This window comes from Coregonus lavaretus, assembly GCF_964263955.1.
Source record: "Coregonus lavaretus genome assembly, chromosome: 39".
NCBI lineage: Eukaryota > Metazoa > Chordata > Actinopteri > Salmoniformes > Salmonidae > Coregonus > Coregonus lavaretus.
The window spans coordinates 28,353,065-28,378,122 of record NC_140026.1 but is presented as its reverse complement, the minus strand read 5'-3'; the positions used below and the strand labels follow the sequence as shown (position 1 = coordinate 28,378,122).

The following is a 25,058-nucleotide window of genomic DNA, read 5'->3' as shown; positions in this document are numbered from 1 at the left end:
AAGCCTTGTTTAAGGAGAAACATGGTTGATACAATCACATAATCCAGCATTGCAGCCTTATCAAAGACCCCCAAAGAGCCAGCTCTACACTCTTAGAAAAAAAGGTGTTATCTAGAACCTTAAAGGGTTCTTTGGCTGTCCCCACAGGAGAACCCTTCAAAGAACCCTTTTGGTTCCAGGTAGAACACTTTTGGTTCCAAATAGAACCCTTTTGGGTTCCATATACAACCCTTTCCACAGAGTTCTACATGAACCCCAAAAGGGTTCTACCTAGAACCAAATATTGTTAACCTATGGGGACAGCTGAATAACTGTTTTGGAACCCTTTTTTCTAAGAGTGTACTGAAACTCTGCCAGCATCTCCTGTGTGGTATCGCTCACACTGCAGCGTGCTATAGAAGCAACAGAGAGAAAAGAAGGGGAGAGCGGCTGGAGGGGGAGAGAAGCGAGCGTATGAAAACACTGTTTGAAGCTCGGTATAGTCAATAACTGGCATACTGAATGTATTTTTTCCTTAGGCTACACAAAGGCCTTGGCTATGCCTTTGAATGAATCAAACATAGAAATCTGCATGGTAATTAAGTTAAATTACTTTGTGTGAATTTGTAATGTCCACAGCGTATATGGCTCAGCAGGGGAACATAGAAAACAACCTCGAAATTCCCCATATATTCATTAAAAAGTAGGCTGCCGCTAGCAGTGTTGCTGCTTTCTCTCTAGGTACAAATGCCTGGCCTACAAAGAAACCCAGCCGGCACCCATGATGCCAATGTCCCACAAAACACAACAAACATTGCACGGTACAACAGCCAAAAAAAGGCTACAGAGAGATGCTAGAGAAATGCCTTGCAGATAACGGGAATATACTTATTTTTCTCTCACCCTCAAAATGGATGATCGTGCCCAATTGGATCAGTGTTTATTAGATTATCCCAAATAGAGTGACCTTTAGTCTAATTAGACCCAATTTTGAGAACTCTAGGGCATACATTTACATTTACATCATTTAGCAGACGCTCTTATCCAGAGCGACTTACAAATTGGTGCATTCAACTTATGATAGCCAGTGGGACAACCACTTTTTTTTTTTTTTTTTTTTTTTAATGGGGGGTGGAGGAAGAAGGATTACTTTTATGCTATTCCAGGTATTCCTCAAAGAAGTAGGGTTTCAAGTGTCTCCGGAAGGTGGTCAGTGACTCCGCTGTCCTGGCGTCGTGGGGGAGCTTGTTCCACCATTGGGGTGCCAGAGCAGCGAATAGTTTTGACTGAGCTGAGCTGGAACTGTGCTTTCGTAGAGGTAGGGGAGCTAGCAGGCCAGAGGTGGATGAACGTAATGCCCTCGTTTGGTCAGAGCCTGAAGGTAAGGAGGTGCCGTTCCCCTCACAGCTCCGTAGGCAAGCACCATGGTCTTGTAGTAGATGCGAGCCTCAACTGGAAGCCAGTGGAGTGTGCGGAGGTGCGGGGAGACATGAGAGAACTTGGGAAGGTTGAACATCAGACGGGCTGCAGCGTTCTGGATAAGTTGTAGGGGTTTAATGGCACAGGCAGGGAGCCCAGCCAACAGCGAGTTGCAGTAATCCAGACGGGAGATGACAAGTGTCTGGATTAGGACCTGTGCCACTTTCTGTGTAAGGTAGGGTCGTACTCTGCGAATGTTGTAGAGCATGAACCTGCAGGATCGGGTCACCGCTTTGATGTTAGCGGAGAACGACAGGGTGTTGTCCAGGGTCACGCCAAGGTTCTTTGCACTCTGGGAGGAGGACACAATGGAGTTGTCAACCGTGATGGCGAGATCATGGAGCGGGCAGTCCTTCCGCGGGAGGAAGAGCAGCTCCGTCTTGCCAAGGTTCAGCTTGAGGTGGTGATCCGACATCCACACTGATATGTCTGCCAGACATGCAGAGATGCGATTCGCCACCTGGTTATCAGAAGGGGAAAGGAGAGAATTAATTGTGTGTTGTCTGCGTAGCAATGATAGGAGAGACCATGTGAGGATATGACAGAGCCAAGTGACTTGGTGTATAGAGAGAATAGGAGAGGGGCTAGAACTGAGCCCTGGGGGACACCAGTGGTGAGAGCACGTGGAGCGGAGACAGATTCTCGCCACGACACCTGGTAGGAGCGACCTGTCAGGTAGGACGCAATCCAAGAGTGAGCAGCGCCGGAGATGCCCAACTCGGAGAGGGTGGAGAGGAGGATCTAATGGTTCACAGTATCAAAGGCAGCGGATCTGTCTAGAAGAATAAGAACAGAGGAGAGAGAGTTAGCTTTAGCAGTGCGGACAGCCTCCGAGACACAGAGAAGAGCAGTCTCAGTTGAATGACCAGTCTTGAAACCTGACTGGTTTGCATCAAGAAGGTCATTCTGAGAGAGATAGCAGGAGAGTTGGCTAGAGACGGCACGCTCAAGAGTTTTGGAGAGAAAAGAAAGGGATACTGGTCTGTAGTTGTTGACATCGGAGGGATCGAGTGTAGGTTTTTTGAGGAGGGGTGCAACTCTCGCTCTCTTGAAGATGGAAGACATGGCCAGTGGTCAGAGTTGATGAGCGAGGTGAGGTAAGGGAGAAGGTCTCCTGAAATGGTCTGGAGAAGAGAGGAGGGGATAGGGTCAATGTGGCAGGTTGTTGGGCCATCACAAGTCGCAAGATTTCATCTAGAGAGAGGGGAGAAAGAAGTCAAAGCATAGGGTAGGGCAGTGTGAGCAGGACCAGCGGTGTCATTTGACTTAATAAATGAGGATTGGATGTCGTCAACCTTCTTTTCAAAATGGTTGACGAAGTCATCCACAGAGAGGGAGAAGGGAGGGGGAGGAGGAGGAGGATTCAGCAGGGAGGAGAAGGTGGCAAAGAGCTTCCTAGGGTTAGAGGAAGAGGCTTGAAATTTAGAGTGGTAGAAAGTGGCTTTAGCAGTGGAAACAGAGGAAGAGAATGTAGAGAGGAGGGAGTGAAAAGATGACAGGTCCGCAGGGAGTCTAGTTTCCCTCCATTTCCGCTCGGCTGCCTGGAGCCCTCTTCTGTGAGCTCGCAATGAGTCGTCAAGCCATGAGCAAGAGTGGAGGACCGAGCCGGCTGGGAGGATAGGGGACATAGAGTCAAAAGATGCAGAAAGGGAGGAGAGGAGGGTTGAGGAGGCAGAATCAGGAGATCGGAGGGAGAAGGATTTAGCAGAGGGAAGAGATGATAGGATGGAAGAGGAGAGAGTAGCGGGAGAGAGAGAGAGCGAAGGTTGCGACAGCACATTACCATCTGAGTAGGGGCAGAGTGAGTAGTGTTGGAGGAGAGCGAGAGAGAAAAGTATACAAAGTAGTGGTTGGAGACTTGGAGGGGAGTTGCAGTGAGATTAGTAGAAGAACAGCATCTAGTAAAGATGAGGTCAAGCGTATTGCCTGCCTTGTGAGTAGGGGGGGACGGTGAGAGGGTGAGGTCAAAAGAGGAAAGGAGTGGAAAGAAGGAGGCAGAGAGAAATGAGTCAAAGGCAGACGTAGGGAGGTTAAAGTCACCCAGAACAGTGAGGGGTGAGCCATCCTCAGGAAAGGAACTTATCAAGGCATCAAGCACATTGATGAACTCTCCAAGGGAACCTGGAGGGCGATTAATGACAAGGATATTAAGCTTGAATGGGCTAGTGACTGTGACAGCATGGAATTCAAATGAAGAGATAGACAGATGGGTCAGGGGAAAAAGAGAGAATGTCCACTTGGGAGAGATGAGGATTCCTGTGCCACCGCCACGCTGACCAGATGCTGTCGGGGTATGCGAGAACACATGGTCAGACGAGGAAAGAGCTGTAGGAGTAGCAGTGTTTTTTGTGGTAATCCATGTTTCCGTCAGCGCCAAGAAGTCGAGGGACTGGAGGGTAGCATAGGCTGAGATCAACTCTGCCTTGTTGGCCGCAGAACGGCAGTTCCAGAGGCTGCCGGAGACCTGGAATTCCACGTGGGTCGTGCACGCAGGGACCACCAGATTAGAGTGGCAGCAGCCACACGGTGTGAAGCATTTGTATGGCCTGTGCAGAGAGGAGAGAACAGGGATAGACAGACACATAGTTGACAGGCTACAGAAAAAGGCTACAATAATGCAAAGGAGATCGAAATGAAATGAACTAAACATCTGGGAAAGCGAGAGAGCGGGGCCTCCCTCACTTACGTTTCACTGAAACACTCAAATATAACTCTCCCAACTTCCACTTTTTATAATTGTTGTAAACTACAGCGGTTCAATGTTTTCAAGGAATAGACTCTAACTTAGTTTATTCAGCTAGCTAACTTGGTACAGCATACATACTACAGCATACATACTTTAAAATGGTAAACACAGAGGGTGACAAAGAATATTCAATTACATCTGTTTAGGGTTATATCTGGGCTTTATGAGAAGGTTTATCTGTATTTTTCTTTAAACCGAAGACTCTCTGATGGTATATTTGCATTGGCTCATGAGGAAAACTGATTGCTACCATAAAATAATCATAATAATTTCTTAAATGTTTTAACTAAAGCCTGAGAACTACTCCCCCAGTTAAATGTTCTCGGCACAATTAATGGACCCACAAACATATCTTGGTTGTACAGTATAGCTCAATTAACATAATGATGTAAACAAGAGAACACCACAGCACTAAATAACACAAAGTACTATACTGACTTTCATGGTAAAACACTCTAGTAGAAGAAGAAGAAGGAAAAAACTAAGAAGAAAACAGACGTAGAAGAAGAACAGCAAATAAACACAGAAGAAGAGGAAGAAGAAGAAGAGAACACAGGAGTAGCCTACATACCAGAGCAGAGGAATTTCTTGGCTTGAGGGGGCTTCATGGTGCCCTTCTCCTGGAGCTGCAGGACAGACCTACGGAAGATCCTCTTGATCTCCTCAGACACGTTCCTCCACGCCTTGTCGTTCTTCAACTTGGCTGCACTGCTCGACTCCATCTGTAGAAGAGAGGGAGATAAAGGGAGTTTTTAATATTGAAATTGGCACACAGTGTATGTTCAAAAAAGCAGAACTATCTATACAAAAGTATATGTAAACAAATTAGTGGATTACACTATTTCAGCCACACCTGTTTACAGGTGTGTAAAATTGAGCACAAACATTGGCATTAAAATGGCCTCACTGAAGAGCTCAGTGACTTTCAACATGGCACCGTCATAGGATGCCACCTTTCCAACAAGCCAGTTCGTCAAATTTCTGCCCTGCTAGAGCTGCCCCGGTTAACTGTAAGTGCTGTTATTGTGAAGCTCAAAGAATGGGACCGCCATGTGCTGAAGCGCGTAGACATCCTCTGTCCTCGGTTGCAACACTCACTACCGAGTTTCAAACTGCCTCTTGAAGCAACGTCAGCACAATAACTATTCGGACGTCCCTGATGTGCTCCTCGAACGTAGCCGAGTAGATCAGGATATCGTCAATGTACACCACCACCTGTCTACTCAGCAAGTCCCGGAACACGTCATTGACAAAGGACTGGAACACAGAAGGTGCGTTGGCGAGGCCGTAGGGCATGACGCAGTATTCATAGTGGCCTGAGGTAGTGCTGAATGCCGTCTTCCACTCGTCTCCTTCCCGGATTCGGATCAGGTTGTAGGCACTCCTCAGGTCCAACTTGGTAAAGTACCGGGCCCCTCGTAGCTGCTTGATGGCCAACGGAACCAGAGGGAGGGGGTACCGGTACTTGGTGGTGATTGCGCTCAGCCCCCTGTAGTCAATGCATGGTCTCAGTCCTCCGTCTTTTTTGGCCACCCCTGTTTCAGGGTCTCCGCCACATACTTCTCAATGGCCTCAGTCTCCGCCATGGAAAGGGGGTAAATGCGACTCTTCGGGGGGTGTTGTCCCTCCAGCAGGTCAATGGCAGAGTCCCAGGGCCTGTGAGGAGGGAGACACGTAGCCATTAATGAAGAGAAGACATCGGAAAGATATGCGTACTATCATTGCGGTAGAAATGGAAGAGAAGGAATAACCAGTCACTGTTATGGGAACTAAAAACAATGGTTTTGTGACAGGAGCTGACGTAACACTCACGGAGCGGCGACGGGAGTCATACCGCCTAGATAGGGAGCCGCCAGGAGATCTGTGGTCGGTGGTGGTGTAGGGGGTGCTGCCCACCACCATGGGTGAGGACTCGGAAGCAGGGTGGCTTCCATATCTCAGATGGGGTGAGCGTCTATGCGCCGGGAGGTGTTGGGAACGCCGTCTCTCTCTCAACATGTCGTCAAGACAGATGGACGTGGTGATGAGGGTATCAAGGTCCATCTCGTCGTCCCGACATGCGAGTTCCGTCTTGATGTCCTCCCGTAAGCCTCTCCTGAAGACTGTGCGCAGAGCACGCTCATTCCAGCCGTAAGACGCCGCCACCGTGCGAAAGCTTAGAGCGTACTCGGACACAGGCCCCTCTCTCTGTTGTAGATGGAGGAGACGCTCACCCCCGTCCTTCCCCTCCGTGGGATGATCAAACACCGCCCTGAACCTAGCGAGGAAGGTGGGGTAGGGAAGCGCCACTGCCTCCTCTCCTTCACAGACTGCCGTGGCCCAATCCAGTGCCTTTCCTTTAAGAAGCGAAATAACCAGCACTATCCTGGCTTGGTCAGATGGATATGCCCCAGGCTGACACACCAGATAAAGGGAAACCTGTAGCAGGAAGCCGCTACATTTAGTAGTTTTAACGTCATAGCGCTCCGGTAAGGCGAGGGTTCCCGCAGGTGTGGGTGATAGCACGGGAACAAGTGGATTGGGGGCACTCGCCTCTCCCTGAGGTGGAACCGGAGTGCTGGGCAGATTATGCAACGTTTGGAGCACTTCCTGCATGGCAGCGTTCAACTGGGCAAGCTGCTGCTGGTGCTGGTCGAGGCACTGGGTAAATCCTGCTGCATCCATTTTCGTTTGGTGTGTGATTCTGTGACGCGAAGAGGCAGACGCAGGAATTAACAGGGTCAAGGTTTACTTAACAATGAGCAAGAGAAATAACAAAGATACAGTAAACGACACGAAGCTAAACAATCACACACAACATCATCCAGAACTAAATAGGGGTGATGATGAGGTGCAGGTGCGCTGGAGGTGATTAGGGTCCGTTCGGTTTCCATTCCGGTGTTGCCGAGGTGGTGCGCTCAGACCGGTGGCTCAGTAGACCGGCGAATCAGAGCGCCGGAGGGGGAGGAGACGTGACACCAACTGAAAGTTTGGTGGAGTAATAATGGTCTGGGGCAGTTTTTCATGGTTCGGGCTAGGCCCCTTAGTTCCAGTGAAGGGACATTTTAACACTACAGTATACAATGACATTTTAGAGGATTCTGTGCTTCCAACCTTGTGGCAATAGTTTGGGGAAGGCCCTTTCCTGTTTCCGAATGACAATGCCACCGTGCACAAAGTGAGGTCCATACAGAATTGGTTTGTCGAGATCGGTGTGGAAGAACTTGACTGGCCTGCACAAAGCACTGACCTCAACTCCATCGAACACCTTTGGGATGAATTGGAAAGCCAACTGCGAGCCAGGCCTAATCGCCCAACATCCGTGCCCGACCTCACTAATCCTCTTGTGGCTGAATAGAAGCAAGTCCCTGCAGCAATGTTCCAACAGCTTGTGGAATGCCTTCCCAGAACAGTGGAGGCAGTTATGGCAGCAAAGGGGGGACCAACTCCATATTAATGCCCATGATTTTGGAATGTTTGACGAGCAAGTGTCCACATACTTTTGGTCATGTAGTGTATATAGTAGATTAGAGAGTACGTAGCTAGCTCAATTGATAAACTAACAAAGCCAGAGACCTATAGAAGTTGGCAAAAGGAAGAAAGTTGAGTTGGTATATAGTAGAAACTGTTGGAGTTGTTTTGGCCCACGGCAAACCGATGCAATATAGTGCATTATCTCCACAAGCTGAACTGGACCACAGAGTCACAGTATAGAAGAAACACAATCTATACCTGCTGATCCTATTGTGTTTATTTTTGTGTCCAATACCCTAGAGCTGCAGTAGACATCCCTGGAGAGAGGAAGTCAATGAGATTCATGAGATAAGTTTCCAGGATGCAAACCCTGCTGTTTTTCTCATTTCCCTCCTACCTCCAACCAAGAGGAAGAGCCGCATTGAGTGACAAAAGCGCTAATGTTTAGCTAGCTTTCACAGCATGCTAACCTAGCACACAGTGACACAGGCGCTAACGTTTAGTTAGACAAAACAGCTGTACTTACATGGTGACTGTTACACAGGTATACACAAACATTTAGCTAGCGACTACAGTATATGTAATATGTTTACCTTAAAACTAACTGGCCTAGCACTATAGTTAAATGGATAGGTAGATATCTGCAGATATGTTTACTGCTAGTCCCAACTCACAGTAAGATTACCAAGCTTTTAATTATTTTAAGAAAATATAGGGAAAATCTTTATAGCTCTCATAAACCTTCCACTAGGCCAACACATTCTAATGAGGGCAGAAAGTTGAAGTTTAAACGTTTTGTATAAAAGAAGGGTTGAGAATTGTTGACAAATGACTTCTATTAGCTAGTTTTACTGGCGCTTTAAAAAAACTTTTTGTGAATGTTAACCCAAGGACATTTGTTCAAGCATAACAGTTGGCTTAGACAAAAACACAGCAGAAAAGCTCGCTCTTCAAATGTGAATGTGATACTGAACAAAGTTTTGGCTGTCCGTAATGATGTTTCAGTATCTTGGGTAAGTCTAACCGAGACCTACTCAGTTAGTCTTTGCCATGATCCAAGTGAAACTGGCCACGGCCCACTCAACTACCATTCCAGAACAACTGGGTTAGGGTCTTGGCATAATGTTCTATTGGTTTAAGGCCGAAGGGTTCAGGGTTCATTTTACTGAGGTTTGTAGTTCGGGCTTTGGGTTTAAAGTAGTATGGTTTGGAGTGGCAGGGTTTGAGGCAGAAGGGTTCAAATCTTACTGAGTTCTGGTAGTTCTTCAACATCTGGGCTTTGGGTTTGAGGTAGTAGGCTGGTGGCACGGCATTCTCATCTCGGCAGTACCACTCCTCCAGGACGTGTGTGTCCAGCCCCGCCTCCAACGCCGCATCCAGGATCATCTCAAACTCTGGAGCCTCCACTTCCCCTGGCACGCGGATACTGCCATACTTCTCCCCCACCAGCCCCTATGAGCAAGGAAGGAACGAGGAATGAAGGTAGGAGGAAAGAAAGATAGAGAGAGGTAGAACGGTCATCATCATCACCGCTTGACTTTCTATGATCATTGGTTTCAAGGTTTATAGTTACACTCAATCTTGGAGTATCTTTGAGACTATGATTATGACTTTCTGCACTGCCTTTCGCCTTGAAGTGCTTATTGTGTGAAGGCATCCAGGCAAACAGGGAGACAATGACAGCCTTTCATTTGTGTGTCTCATGTGTACCGGTCTGCTCTGTCAGCCTGGGCTTAGAGTTCATTTTTTCTGTTTTCTTTTCTTCCTTTTCGAAAGTGAATTCACAGTACACGGCTAGACTGAAAGGTACACAACTAGGCAAAATAAATGGTCAGGGCCAGCCATTGAAGGGTGACGTGCTGAGTGTATCAGAATTGTATTGCTTTTGCTATTCATTTGTCTGTGTTCTTTGTCAGTGTGTGGGTAGCTGCTTTGAATGTAAATTAATTGTATGGAATGGAATAATGGAGAATGGGTATGTCTGTTGGTACAGAGTGGAAGATACCCTGGTGGTTAAGAGCATTGGGCCAGTAACCAAAGATTAAAGGTGTACTGTTGTCATGAATGCCATAATCTTCATCATTATCATTGTCAACAGCAACACCACCATTATTGATCATCACCACGGTCTCCTATAATAACTTGGCCAGGGATACAAAATTATATAAAGCCAAACTGCTCGCACATGCTTGATAGAATAATAGTGTTTTATTTAATCATACTTTCTTTGTCTACCACACTGAAATAATTTGCACTAGCTCATTCTCTTTCTTATCACACAGAACCACACTTCTCAATATTGTCACACCCTGATCTGTTTCACCTGTCTTTGAGATTGTCTCCACCCCCCTCCAGGTGTCGCTCATCTTCCCCATTATCCTCAGTGTATTTATACCTGTGTTCTCTGTTGCCAGTTCGTTTTGTTTTGTCAAGCTTACCAGCATTATTCCCCTTGCTCCTGTCTTTTTCAAGTTCCTGTTTTCTAGTTTTCCCGGTTTTGACCATTCTGCCTGCCCTGACCCAGAGCCTGCCTGCCATTCTGTACCTTGTCACACCACCCTGGATTATTGACCTCTGCCTGCCCTGACCCTGAGACTGCCTGCCGTTCTGTACCTTTTGGACTCTGATCTGGATTACTGACCTCTGCCTGCCCTTGACCTGTCGTTTGCCTAGCCCCCTGTTTTTGTAATAAACTGTTGTTCCTTCGACACGGTCTACATCTGGGTCTTCTCCTGAAACGTGATAGTACGAACTGACCATGACTGACCCAGCAGACTCGGACAAGCCCCGCAACGCCATCTCCTCCCAAGGAGCCACCATTGGAAGGCACGAGGAGTTGCTTCGTGGGTTCATGGAAGGGTTCCAAACCTTGGCCGATCGCCATGACCGAGCGTTTAACACATTGCTGGAAGCAATTCCGCGGGTTGTCTGTTAGGCAGCCTACCATGACAGTAACCTCCCAGCCCCTCAGTAACCCAGCTGTTAGCAGCGCGACCACCCCGGTTTCCAGAGAAACCCGCTTACCTCCCCCGTAACGCTTCGCTGGAGAGTCAGGAACCTGTCGGGCATTTCTCGCTCAGTGTTCGCTCATCATCGAGCTGCAGCCCTCCTCCTTCCCCTCGGACCGCTCTAAGATAGCGTACCTCATCACGCTGGTGTCCGGGAGGGCTCTCGCCTGGGCTACGGCAGTGTGGGAACAACAGTCGGCTGTATGCTTCAGTCTGGAGGAGTTCATGCAGGAGGTAAAAAAGGTTTTCGATGCTCCATTGTCTGGGAGAGAGGCTGCCCGGAAGTTAATTCAGCTTCGGCAAGAATCCCGCAGTGTGGCAGACTATGCAGTGGATTTCCGCACGTTGGCAGCTGAGTGAGCTTGGAACCCGGAAGTGCTGTTCGACACGTTCCTGCAAGGAGTATCGGATGAAGTAAAGGACATGCAGCCTGTGAACTACTGACGGATCTCGACTCGCTCATCGCTTTGACCATTCGGAACAATGGGAGACTATGGGGAAGGAAGGAAGGAGACGAAGGATTCCACCTCGTCTCCGAGGCATCCCGGAAGTCCCCAATGGCTCCTTTGCCAAGAGAACCCGAGGCTACCCGAGTTCCCCCGAGAGTCTCCGAAGTCTGCATATAAACCTCTACCCGAGCCGATGCAACTAGGCAGAGCTAGGCTGTCTCCAGCCGAACGGCAATACAGGCTTCACACGAAGAGTTGCCTGTATTGCGGGACTACTGGTCATTTTGTGTCCACCTGTCCACTAAAAGACCAGGCTCACCGGTAGGAGCGAGTACTCTGGTGGGCCATACGGATAACTTTTCCTCTCCCCTTACTCAATCCCCCTTTCATGCGATCTTGCTGTGGGGGAACTAGTCGAAATCTCTCTGGGTACTCATCTACTCTGGGGCCGATGAGAGCTTTATGGATGCTACCCTGGCGTCCGAGCTGGGCATCTCCACTCAGCCCCTCTCCATTCACATGGACGTTAGAGCACTGGACCAGCGCACTATAGGCTGGTTCACCCACAATCCCACCTCCATCAACCTATGAGTATCAGGGAACCACAGCGAGACGATCCAATTCCTGCTAATTAAGTCTCCTCAGTTTCCCGTGGTATTGGGTTTCTCTTGGCTCCAGCGACACAACCCCTTTATTGACTGGTCTACTGGTGCCATCATGGGCTGGAGCCCGTTCTGCCACGCTCATTGCCTGAAGTCAGCGCAGCCTGCCCCGGGACATCTTCCTGGGGGCTCGGAAGTTGCCTCGGACCTCTCCGCCATTCCCACGGAGTACCAGGACCTCGGGAGGTGTTCAGTAAGGCCCGGGTCACTTTGCTTTTGCCGCACCGACCCTTCGACTGCGGAATCAACCTTCTCCCAGGCACCACACCGCCCCAGGGACGACTGTACTCACTGTTGTGTCCGGAGACCAAGGCTATGGAGACCTACATTGAGGACACCCTAGCTGCCGGGTTCATCCGTTTTTCTGCCTCCCCCGCCGGCGCAGAGTTCTTCTTTGTGGAGAAGGACAAAACCCTGCGCCCGTCCATCGACTACCGGGGCCTCAACGACATCACAGTGAAGAACCGCTACCCGCTCCCACTCATCTCCTCAGCCTTCAAGCCGCTCCAGGGGGCCAATGTGTTCTCCAAGCTTGACCTACGGAACGCCTACCACCTGGTACGGGTACGGGAGGGAGACAAGTGGAAGACTGCCTTCAACACGGCCGGTGGTCATTACGAGTATCTGTTCATGCCATTTGGCCTTACCAATGCTCCAGCTGTGTTCCTGCCCCTGGTTAATGATGTTCTCCACGACATGTTGAAGCGGTTCATCTTCTTCTACCTCGCTGACATCCTCATCTTCTCCCGCTCCGCCCAAGAACACATGCTCCACGTCTGACAGGTTGGTCTCCTCCAACCTCTGCCTGTTCCTCACCGTCCCTGGTCTCACATATCCCTGGACTTTGTCACAGGTCTTCCCCCGTCTGATGGCAACACCACCATCCTGACAGTTGTGGACCGGTTTTCCAAAGCCGCCCACTTCATTCCTCTCCCCAAGCTACCCTCCGCCAAAGAGACGGCCCAGCTCATGGTGCAGCACGTCTTCCGGATCCATGGACTCCCAGTGGACATGGTCTCCGACCGGGGTCCTCAGTTCTCGTCCCGATTCTGGAAGGCGTTCTGCACACTCATTGGGTCGTAGGCCAGCCTGTCCTCCGGTTTCCACCCTCAGTCCAACGGCCAGTCGGAGCGAGCCAACTGTCACACCCTGGTCTGTTTCACCTGTCTTTGTGATTGTCTACATCCCCCTCCAGGTGTCGCCCATCTTCCCCATTATCCCCAGTGTATACATCTGTGTATACATCTGTTTGTCTGTTGCCAGTTCGTTTAGTTTTGTCAAGCCTACCAGCGTTTTTTCCCTTGCTCCTGTCTTTTTCAAGTTCCTGTTTTCTAGTTTTGACCATTCTGCCTGCCCTGATCCTGAGCCTGCCTGCCCATCTGTAACTTGTCACGCCACCCTGGATTATTGACCTCTGCCTGCCCTGACCCTGAGACTGCCTGCCGTTCTGTACCTTTTGGACTCCTGTTTTTGTAATAAACTGTTGTTACTTCAACACTGTCTGCATCTGTGTCTTCTCCTGAAATGTGATACATATGCTTTTGAGCGACGACCAATTCATTTTCATTATTAGGAACAATTACCAGTCGAGGCATGATGTGCAGAATCAAACACGTGCGAGGAGAATGGGAGCAGAACATCACTGGAAAGCATAGCGAATAGCCAGCTGATCCCTACTACAGTACTTCGCCATGAGTAGGAACCACACACTGATACCCGTGGGGCAGAGAGAAGGGATGGAGATGACTTTGAACTCTCTCAAGAAAAAAGGATGTCAGTCTGCCATCGGCAAAGGCACATTAATGCCAGAACGCGCCTTTGCAGTCATTGCATAGTGTAAGATCAGCTCTATCTCTGACAAACGATATCAAATTAGTGGCTTTTCTATGTGTTGTCCATATACGTGACTTTTATCGTACCATCAAGTCTAAGTATTTTTTATGAAAAAGACTGACCAAGATCAAATTAGTATTTGTATTTGTGTCCTACCTTTTCTTGGGAAAACAAGTTGGAGGTACAGCAAAAGACAAATGAATAGGGTTAGCTAGCTATTTTTTTCTACCCAAACCAATTTCGATTCGGGGCCTGCTGAACAAAATTGAGGCAGTTCCCCTGAAATTGCTTGGCAAGAGATCTGAGGGAGAAAGTTGAGGTATGTCGGCTGTTTCAAGACATGAAAAAAAGTGACAGTCGTTTGTGCATAGATGCTGACCGAGATCACAACAAACTCCCTGACATAAAGGGAATGGAATGTTTCAAAAGACAGCGGGAGATGAGATACATTCTCCTCATTAGGAACTATCGACAGTTCCAATCAAAACCTTCCATCAGCTGTTTTCTTTAACAGAGCCAGAGCCAGCTTTTTGTGGGTGCTGCAGATCAGTTTGTCATTGGGGGATAGAGACATCTGGGAAAGAGCTGAACTAAGCTTAGGGAGATTGAGAGAGAGAGATGGAAAGAGAGAGAGTGAGATAGAAGGAGAGCGTGAGGGAGAGTAATTATATGAGCTGCTGACAAAGTCTCTGTCAGCTTGCCTTGCAGGAAAGGACTTGATGGGTGAGTGACTGCGAGTGTGTGTACAGTTTTCTTTTAGTACAGTATTTATGCTATAGCTATCTGTAAATACTACAGTACACTACAGTAAATACTTTAGTATTTGCTGTAGTGTTTTTGCAGACTTTAGTCCTCAAAAACACTACAGTGAATACCATAGTATTTTTTCATGTGGGTTGGCCCTTTATGTACTGTCCTGTCACACACACTTGCACAGATGCTATCTCCTCTCCCTTTCTCCCCCTCGCTTCTCTTCCCTCCCTCTCTCTCACTTGTACCTCTCTCTATGTACAGTGCCTTCAGAAAGTATTCACACCCTTGACTTTTTCCACATTTTGTTGTGCAATAGCCTGAATTTAAAATTGATTAAATTTAAGAAGAAAACATGTCACTGGCCTACACAAAATACTCCGTAATGTTAAAGTGGAATTATGTTTTTTTAAATGTTACACATTAATTCAAAATGAAAAGCTGAAATGTCTTGAGTCAATAAGTATTCAACCCCTATGTTATGGCAAGCCTAAATAAGTTCAGGAGTAAAAATGTGCTTAAGAAGTCACATAATAAGTTGCATGAACTCACTCTGTGTGCAATACTAGTGTTTAACATTACTTTTGAATGACTAAGACCAGGGAGTTTTTCCAATGCCTTGCAAAGGGCACCTATTGGTAGGTGGGTACAAAAATAAATAACAGACATTGAATATCCCTTTAAGCATGGTGAAGTTATTCATTTCATGGATGTTGTATCAATACTCCCAATCACTACAAAGGTACAGGCATCCTTCCTAACTCAGTTGCCGAAGAGTTAGGAAACCGCTCAGGGATTTCACCATGAGTGTCACGCCCTGGCTCTGGGGACTCTAGTATGTTGAGCCAGGGTGTGAGTTTTCATTTGTGTTTGTTCTAGTTGTTGTATTTCTATGTTGGCCAGGGTGGCTCCCAATCAGAGATGGCTGTAGCTCGTTGTCTCTGATTGGGAGCCATACTTAAGTAACCGTTAGGCATTCATTTGGTGTGGTTTCTTGTTCCGTGTTGGTTTGTGTATGTAACCAGGGACGTCACGTTTTCGTTTTGTTGTTTGGTTCGTGTGATACTTTATAATAATAAAATGTTCGCATTCCACGCTGCGCCTTGGTCCTCCTCTGTTCCCGACGAGCGTGACAATGAGGCCAATGGTGACTTTAAAACAGTTTAATGGCTGTGATAGGAGAAAACTGAGTGTTTCTCAACAACATTGTAGTTACTCCACAATAATAACCTAATTGACATAGTGAAAATAAGGAAGTCTGTACAGAATAAAAATATTCCAAAACATTAATCCTGTTTGCAACAAGGCACTAAAGTAATACTGCAAATAATGTGGCAAAGCAATTCACTTTTTGGCCTGAATACAATGAGTTATGTTTGGGGCAAATCCAAAACAACACATTATTGAGTACCACACTCCATATTTTCAAGCATAGTGGTGGTTGCGTCATGTTATGGGTATGTTTGTAATCATTAAGAACTGGGGAGTTTTTCAGGATAAAAAAGAAACGGAATGGAGCTAAGCACAGGCAAAATCCTAGAGGAAAACCTGGTTCAGTCTGCTTTCCACCAGACACTGGGAGATGAATTCACCTTTCAGCAGGACAATAACCTTAAACACAAGGCCAAATTTACACTGGAGCTGCTTACCAATGTGATGAGGTGATGTTGAAGGAGTCAGGCGCAGGATGGTAAATCACAGAATAACAGGCTTTATTCCGCAAATACAGAGTTAAGCAATAATGCGTCATAAACACTCCAGTGCGCAAAAAAGGAGCACTGGAAAATACACAGGGAAATATCCTGGCGATACAAAATACACGGAGCTCCACTGAGCTTCATTATCCTCCACAATAAACAATCCCACACAAAGACAAGGGGGCAGTGGGAACACTTATACAGGTACTGATGAGGGGATATGAACCAGGTGTGTGTAATAAACAAGACAAAACAAATGGAATGATGAGATGAGGAGCGGCAGTGGCTAGAAGGCTGGTGACGATGAACACCGAAGCCTGCCAGAACAAGGAGAGGAGGCAGCCTCGGAGGAAGTCGTGACAACCAAGAAGACAGCTACTGTTCCTGAGTGGCCGAGATACAGTTTTGACTTAAATCTACTAGACAATAATTGGCAAGACCTGAAAATGGTTGTCTAGCAATGATCAACAACCATTTTGACAGAGCTTGAAGAATTTTGAAAGGAATAATGGGCAAATGTTATACAATTCAGGTGTGGAAAGCTCTTAGGGACATACCCAGAAAGACTCACAGCTGTAATTTACATTTTAGTCATTTAGCAGACGCTCTTATCCAGAGCGACTTACAGTTAGTGAGTGCATACATTATTTTTAATTGAATTTTTTAATTTTTTAATTTTTATTTCATACTGGCCCCCCGTGGGAATCGAACCCACAACCCTGGCGTTGCAAACACCATGCGCTACCAACTGAGCTACATCCCTGCCGGCCATTCCCTTCCACACCCTGGACGACGCTGGGACAATTGTGCACCCCCCCACGGGTCTCCCGGTCGCGGCCGGCTACGACAGAGCCTAGATTCAAACCAGGATCTGTAGTGGCACAGCTAGCACTGCGATGCAGTGCCTTAGACCACTGCGCCACTCGGGAGAATCTGTAATCACTGCCAAAGGTGTTTCTACAAAGTATTGACCCAGGGGATATTGCTGTATTTAATTTTCTATAAATGTGCAAACATTTCTTAAAAACACGCTTTTACTTTATCATTATGGGGTATGGTGTGTAGATGGGTGAGAAAAACAATATATTTAATCCATGTAGAATTTAGCCTGTAACACAACAAAATGTGGAATAAGTCAAGGGGTATGAATCCTACCCTCTCTCCCCCTCTTTCTCACTCATCCCTCTTTCTCCATCTTATCCCTAGCTCTCCCTCCCGCCTGCTGTCCCTCTCTCTGTCACCAAGGTTGACTTTTTATGTTTTTATGGAGAGGAGGGAGGGTTGGAGGGAGGGAGGGATGGAGGAGAAGGGAGCAAGGAGGCGGCCCAAAGGTTTGGAACGGAGCGCTTTGTCTCCTTGCACTTAACAGAATGGGATAAAAATAGCAATTTTTAGCTGCCCTGCTCTTCCCTCACATGCTTGGGAGGGTTTCACTCCAGCCTATATGCAATTTGGCTTTTGAGGTGTGGGGTACAGATTGAATAAGATGGACTGTTATAGGAGACACATAAATCAATCAACAAATCAATGAATAAATCTGCCTATAAAATCGCTCTCTATCAAACCTTTCCATTGTGCTGCACATTGCATGTGAGGGGAAAGGAACACATATATTGGTGCTATTGGAATACAGGAGAACAAATGTATACATGGAAAATCTGAATCAAGATGTCATGGAACTAGAATAATCTATCAGAAGAATCACAGTAAAGGGATACTTCACAGAGACTGGTACAAATCTACATACTACATCACGTTGAACGCTTTGAAAACTGTTTGATACCAACCAGCATCAATCATCTTCACTAATCACTGGTTTGAACAGCAGGCGTTAGGGAAATCCCTTCTGATAAGGCCTTCTTATCGCTATGGTGACTGGGATGTGTGATTATGTCTGATTATGGGGTTTTCCGATTTACCGTCTTTTTGTGTTAAGATGGCTTCCTCATGCAATTGCCCTGTAAAACAACATTCTCAGAATGCAAGTCTCCAACCAGGCATATTGCCTTAACACTACATCATGTAGACTGAATCGCAGGAGACTGTACTGTAAGAATGCTGCGTTATAGTATTACTGCATTTCACTTATAAAAGTAGCAAAACAGGTAAAACAACTGTACTTTGTGAATGGATATACTGTATGTCCTTGTGGTGTTCTGAAAGAATCATCATTTTACATGTGGGAATTCTAGGAAAACAGGTCATGCCTCATTGTCATGCTTAATCTCTGGTCAATGACACCATCACCATGCCAACCCCTGCAATTGCCATGGAAACCTACTTTATTGCGGCGACAGATTGACAGGTTTGAAAAAGCCCAGACAGGTTTCTGTGTGGGTGTTTGTGTGAGTGTGTGTGTGTTTGTGTGTGTGTGTGTGTGTGTGTATTTAGTGGCCCTGTAGTGTCACCTGTCTTATCTGTGAGAATGTCATAACCATAACAGATAACACATTAAAGAAGTGTCAAGCACCCATCATACACTGTTTAAACAGTATGCATCATTGACAGAGACATAATTTTATGGTCTATGACTATTACACCCCTCTAGAGTAAATATTAATTGTAAAGGAATGTTATCTAATAGTAAAGTGCCAATAAAACACTAGTGATGTTGTGTATACTGACAGAAAGACCATGGGAGGAGGAGGCAATGAGGATTTCAAAGCTTCTCTGGTCCAAACCCATCCACTGTGGACAGACACAGGAGGCAATGCTTAGCCTGCTCTAAGCTGCTGAATCCAGCGGAGGAGTATTTAATCTCTCTCTCTCTCTCTCTCTCTCTCTCTCTCTCTCTCTCTCTCTCTCTCTCTCTCTCTCTCTCTCTCTCTCTCTCTCTCTCTCTCTCTCTCTCTCTCTCTCGCTCTCTCTCTCTCTCTCTCTCGCTCTCTCTCTCACAGGCCAGGGTGGAACCCATATCACCAAGGAGCCTCTGTAACATCCCTCAAGTATCCCCATCCCCCCTTTCTTCCCTCTCTTTCCATCCCACAATTCCTTCATCCCTCCTCTGAGCCTTGCGTTCGCCCAGGGCACAGTGGCAGTACAGGCTTTGAAGTGACTCGCACCGCCATGTGGAGAAGCAGGCAGGAGGACAGGCAGGCTAGGGGGACCTCCGGGGCTGTGCTGGCTAACAGGGACACTGGGGGAAAATGCAGCTCAGCCTGGGAGGGAGGCAGTGGGAAAGACTGGGGAAGGAGGTGGGGGGTGGATCTGTGAGTCATGGAGCTGGGAGACCGAGGAGGGTTCTGGTTTGGTTTTGCTACTGTGGCGGGATTTGTACGCCTCAGTTTGTGTGAGTGAGAAGGAAAGTGTGTGTGTGTGAGGTAGAGTGTGTGTGTGTAGAGTTCTGTATTAGCCTGAGCTCCTGCTTTATAACATGTGTACTTACTGTATCTAAAAATCCTAAATCATCTCTACAGTCATATTCTATTCTCGCACTCTACTAATATAGCAGTTTTTAGGTCTTCAGCTTTTCACCAGTGGTGGAAAAAGTACTAAATGGTCATACTTGAGTAAAAGTAAAGATACCTTAATAGAAAATGACTCATGCAAAAGTAAATGGAATTGCTCAAATGTACTTAAGTATCAAAAGTAAAAGTACAAGTATAAATCATTTCAAATTGCTTATATTAAGCAAACCAGACGGCACCATTATTATTTTATTTTTATTGACTGATAGCCAGGGGCACACTCCAACACTCAGACATCATTTACAAATGATGCATCTGTGTTTAATGAGTCGGTAGGGATGACCAGGGATGTTCTCTTGATAAGTGTGTGAATTGGACCATTTTCCTGTCAAAATGTAACGAGTACTTTTGGGTGTCAGGAAAAATTGATGGAGTAAAAATTACATTATTTTCTTTAGGAATGTAGTGAAGTAAAAGTAAAAGTTGGCAAAAATATAAATAGTAAAGTAAAGTACAGATACCCCAAACAATTACTTAAGTAGTACATTAAAGTATTTTACTTAAGTACTTTACACCACTGCTTTTCACTTGTCAGACTCAATGTAAACAATAAGGAGAATCCACCCAAAACCCTTAGTTCTCAATCGACAAACACAACCCTGAACTGTCAACCGCATCTCTGACTACACGTCTGCCACTGATCAAAGAAAGTGTATCAGTCAGTCACTTCAGAGGAGGGAAAATATGGCTCTCAGCAACATTACCACAAGAACCAAGGGACAACATCTGTCAAGCTTTCACATCTATAAATGTATCTCTCCCTCTATGTGAAAAAAGAAGCTAGGGCAGGGCTGGGTCCTTAGAGTAGACACACTGATCTAAAAATTGACTCCCACCAGGCGATGATAACCCGTTAACTGAGAGAGGGTTCTAATATATCCAAAAAAATTCAACTACAGAGAGACAGATTGCAAGGAGGTGCTGGGAGTATAATTCAAGAGGGTTCTAGTGTGTGTGTGTGTGTGTGTGTATATGTGTGTGTGTACACACTGCTGGTGTGTGTGTGTGTGCTGTATGTGTACACAGTGCTTCTTCAAGCTAAGGAGTTAGGCCTCTTAACACAGTTATTGAGCCACCCGGGAAAAACCAGAGCTAGTCGGGTGATTGCAATAGCTCATCCACAGGGCAAGCTGTCAAAAGTTTGTGTGTGTTTGTGCATGTGTATCTATGCTATCCTATGATTAAAGGCCCCCTCTCCAGCACATACAGTGCCTTGCAAAAGTATTCATCCCCCTTGGTGTTTTTCCTATTTTGTTGCATTACAACCTGTAATTTAAATGGATTTTTATTTGGATTTCATGTAATGGACATACACAAAATAGTCCAAATTGGTGAGGTGAAATTAAAAAATAACTTGTTTCAAAACATTCTACAAAATAAACAACGGAAAAGTGGTGTGTGCATATGTATTCACCCCCTTTGCTATGAAGCCCCTAAATAAGATCTGGTGCAACCAATTACCTTCAGAAGTCACATAATTAATTAAATAAAGTCCACCTGTGTGCAATCTAAGTGTCACATGATCTGTCACATGATCTCAGTATATATACACCTGTTCTGAAAGACCCCAGAGTCTGCAACACCACTAAGCAAGGGGCACCACCAAACAAGCGGCACCATGAAGACCAAGGAGCTCTCCAAACAGGTCAGGGACAAAGTTGTGGAGAAGTACAGATCAGGGTTGGGTTATAAAAAAATATCAGAAACTTTGAACATCCCACGGAGCACCATTAAATCCATTATTAAATAATGGAAAGAATTTGGCACCACAACAAACCTGCCAAGAGAGGGCCGCCCACCAAAGCTCACAGACCAGGCAAGGAGGGCATTAATCAGAGAGGCAACAAAGAGACCAAAGATAACCCTGAAGGAGCTGCAAAGCTCCACAGCGGAGATTGGAGTATCTGTCCATAGGACCACTTTAAGCCGTACACTCCACAGAGCTAGGCTTTACGGAAGAGTGGCCAGAAAAAAAGCCATTGCTTTAAGAAAAAATAAGCAAACACGTTTGGTGCACGCCAGAAGGCATGTGGGAGACTCCCCAAACATATGGAAGAAGGTACTCTGGTCAGATGAGACTAAAATTGAGCTTTTTGGCCATCAAGGAACACGCTATGTCTGGTGCAAACCCAACACCTCTCATCACCCCGAGAACACCATCCCCACAGTGAAGCATGGTGGTGGCAGCATCATGCTGTGGGGATGTTTTTCAATGGCAAGGACTGGGAAACTGGTCAGAATTGAAGGAATAATGGATGGCGCTAAATACAGGGGAAATTCTTGAGGGAAACCTTTTTCAGTCTTCCAGAGATTTGAGACTGGGACAGAGGTTCACCTTCCTGCAGGACAATGACCCTAAGCATACTGCTAAAACAACACTTGAGTGGTTTAAGGGGAAACATTTAAATGTCTTGGAATGGTCTAGTCAAAGCCCAGACCTCAATCCAATTGAGAATCTGTGGTATGACTTAAAGATTGCTGTACACCAGCAGAACCCATCCAACTTGAAGGAGCTGGAGCAGTTTTGCCTTGAAGAATGGGCAAAAATCCCAGTGGCTAGATGTGCCAAATTTATAGAGACATACCCCAAGAGACTTGCAGCTGTAATTGCTGCAAAAGGTGGCTCTACAATGTATTGCCTTTTGGGGGGTGAATAGTTATGCACGCTCAAGTTTTCTGTTTTTATGTCTTATTTCTTGTTTGTTTCACAATAAAAAATATTTTGCATCTTCAAAGTGGTAGACATGTTGTGTAAATCAAATGATACAAACTCCCAAAAAATCCATTTTAATTCTGGGTTGTAAGGCAACAAAATAGGAAAGATGCCAAGGGGGATGAATACTTTCGCAAGCCACTGTACAGAGAGGCCTCTCTATATTCCCTTCCACCCATACACTCCTTATCTTAAGACTGGGCTGCCTAGGGATGCTATGTCTGTGTGTGTGTGTGTGTGTGTTTGTGTATGTGCATGTGCGCGCGCGTGTGTGTTTGCGTGCATGCGTCTGCATGCGCGTGTGTGTGTTTCAGTGTGTGTGTGTATACGCTCCACCGTGTGTATTCATGAGTGTGTGTGTCTGTTACTGGCCAGGTTCAGCCAGGGTTAAGGTGGTTAAACAAATCTTCCTAGGTTGATATTAATGCATGCAGAGAGCCACACAGGACTTTTTATTTCTGAAGAAGAGACTCATCTCTGGTCAAAGCTTCAGATCAACCCCTTACCTTGGCAGCTATTACAATCTGAGAGGGGGCAGAGGGAAACAGAGAGTTGGAGGGGGAGAGAGGGGCAAGGAGAGGGAGAGAGAAAAATAGAGAGGCCAGAAAGAGAGAGAGAGAGAGAGAGATGAGGGAGAGGGAAAAGACGAGAGACAGAGTGGTTGGAGGGGCAGAGGGATGAAGATATAAGATACGTAAATTAAAAGAGAGGGGTAAAAAGGTAGACCCTGGGGCAAGGCCCCTATCCACTATCCTATCACTCTCTCTGATCTCTGACCATAATTACAATCTCATCCCCTCCATCAAAATGACTTACTCACATTTGCATAATTCACTATCAATCCCACACCTGCGGGTCTTTACCTCCTCTGACCAGATATGATCTAGAAGAGATAGAATTGATAACCCACACAACCCGAGACCATTTATCAATATACTGATCTCTCTGAAACAGCAAGCCAAGGGTTCCAAACCAACAACCTGTTGAAACTGGAAGTACCGAACTGAGTGCAAAAAGTGTTCAACAATTAGATGGATGGATGGATGACTAGACAGACAGACAGGCAGATGGAAAGACAGACAGACTGACGGGGGGAAAGAATATCCATCTAGTCAATGAACAACCATGTGACAACAGACACACAAAACAGTAAAATGAACATCTCAGCAGGGTGTTATGAACAGGGCGGTTAATTAAAGGCTTATAAACATGCTTATTATACCCACAACAAAACATGGACCTGCAGATGTCTGGAGGCACTCCTCTAGTAGCTTCATCCTGAGACGCTGCAGGTTCGGACTGTCCCACTCCTCTGGGTCCATCCCCCAGTACAGGTCCACCACCTACAAAGGAGAGATTGTAATACATGACATAAATAATGTATATATTACATATACAGTATGAATTCAGTTTCCTGTTCACAAGGTCCTTGGTCCTCAAACCTAGATCGTTCTCTTTGGCAAGTACCAGTAATCATTTGGACCAGGGTTTTGCTTTGTTTTCACCACAGTTATAGTGTAGATCAGGTTCACATAGACATACAGCTCACAATCCGATCCAAACAGTCATATTCCACATGAAAAGGCCAATAGAAGAAGAGTGAAAATAATAGCTAGGAGTTTCCACTCCATCGTGGATATTGAGAGCAAAGGTTGCCAATCTCCTTTGTTGACATGAGACATAGAGAACAGTAGAGATAGAGCACAGAAAAAGCAGGAGGTTCACCGCTCGAAACCTGACAGAGATCTGATTGCCGCTGTTTGTGTCACACCAGAGGATTATTAAATTACCCCTGAACTGATTAGGGCCTCTGACACACACATACACACACACACACACACACACACACACACACACACACACACACACACACACACACGCACACACACACGTACACACGCACACACACGTACACACACACACACGTACACACACACACACACACACACACACACACACACACACACACACACACACACACACACACACATAAACAGAACAGTGCCCACTTGGCTCTCAAATACTCTCCCCATGCCTGAGAGTCCACTCTGTCATCCAGGGCGATGAGGACAGGTGGAATGGAGAGTGACAGACGGCATCCGAAACACACTGGGGTGTGTGTGCGTACGGGTGTGTGTATGTACCTGTGTGTGTGTGTGTGTGCTATGCCAGGGGCAATCTCCCCAGACACATTTGTCAAAATCAGTGTCACCGGCGCAGAGAATTCTGAGTGCAAACACGCTGCGGGGGAAATCTCCTCCGGATGGATGGAATGAGAGAGGACCACATAAACGAGTGTGGCCATGCCAAGCTGTTGCTGTTGCCGCCCTTTAGAAGCAGGACAAAATCAGCCTCTGAGAGCCTGCTGGACTCTCTGTGTTCCCTCTGTTGGCCTACATTTCCCCTGGTGCCCTCTTTTGGCCCTGGGTTCCCTCTGTTGGTCTACATTTCCCATGGTGCCCTCTTTTTGCCCTGTTGCCCTACATTTACCATGGTGCCCTCTTTTGACCCTGTGTTCCGTCTGTTGGCCTACATTCACCATTATTCCCTCATTTGACACTGGGTTTCTTCTTGTTGGCCTACATTTCCCAGGTGCCCTCGGTTGGCCTGCATTCATAGGGCAGTATGGGCACACCATGTACTTTGCCCTTAACAATGAGTAAGGTGTATTAGGGATGTTCGCTCGTGATTAACCTAATGTAGCAGGCGTAAAATAAATGCCTAAGCAGCATTTCTTTCTTTCTGGTCCTGATGAGAGAAAAAAACTATCTGGGGAGGATCTCTTCTGCACTGTTAAACCAATCCAGTAAATGTGGAGGAGG

At 46.4% G+C, this 25,058-nt stretch overlaps 1 protein-coding gene across 1 annotated transcript in view; it reads right to left on the bottom strand.

Moving 5' to 3' along the window:
- The window catches only part of LOC311113016 (NACHT and WD repeat domain-containing protein 2-like), a gene marked incomplete at both ends in the record, with an annotated part of 88,326 nt that overhangs the window by 10,467 nt on the left and 52,801 nt on the right, over nt 1-25,058 (bottom strand). Inside the window, 3 exons of the mRNA XM_084156134.1 lie at nt 4,776-4,926; nt 8,906-9,109; nt 23,463-23,579. Coding sequence (XP_084012260.1) covers nt 4,776-4,926; nt 8,906-9,109; nt 23,463-23,579 — 472 coding nt within the window. The remainder of the gene's footprint in view (nt 1-4,775; nt 4,927-8,905; nt 9,110-23,462; nt 23,580-25,058) is intronic.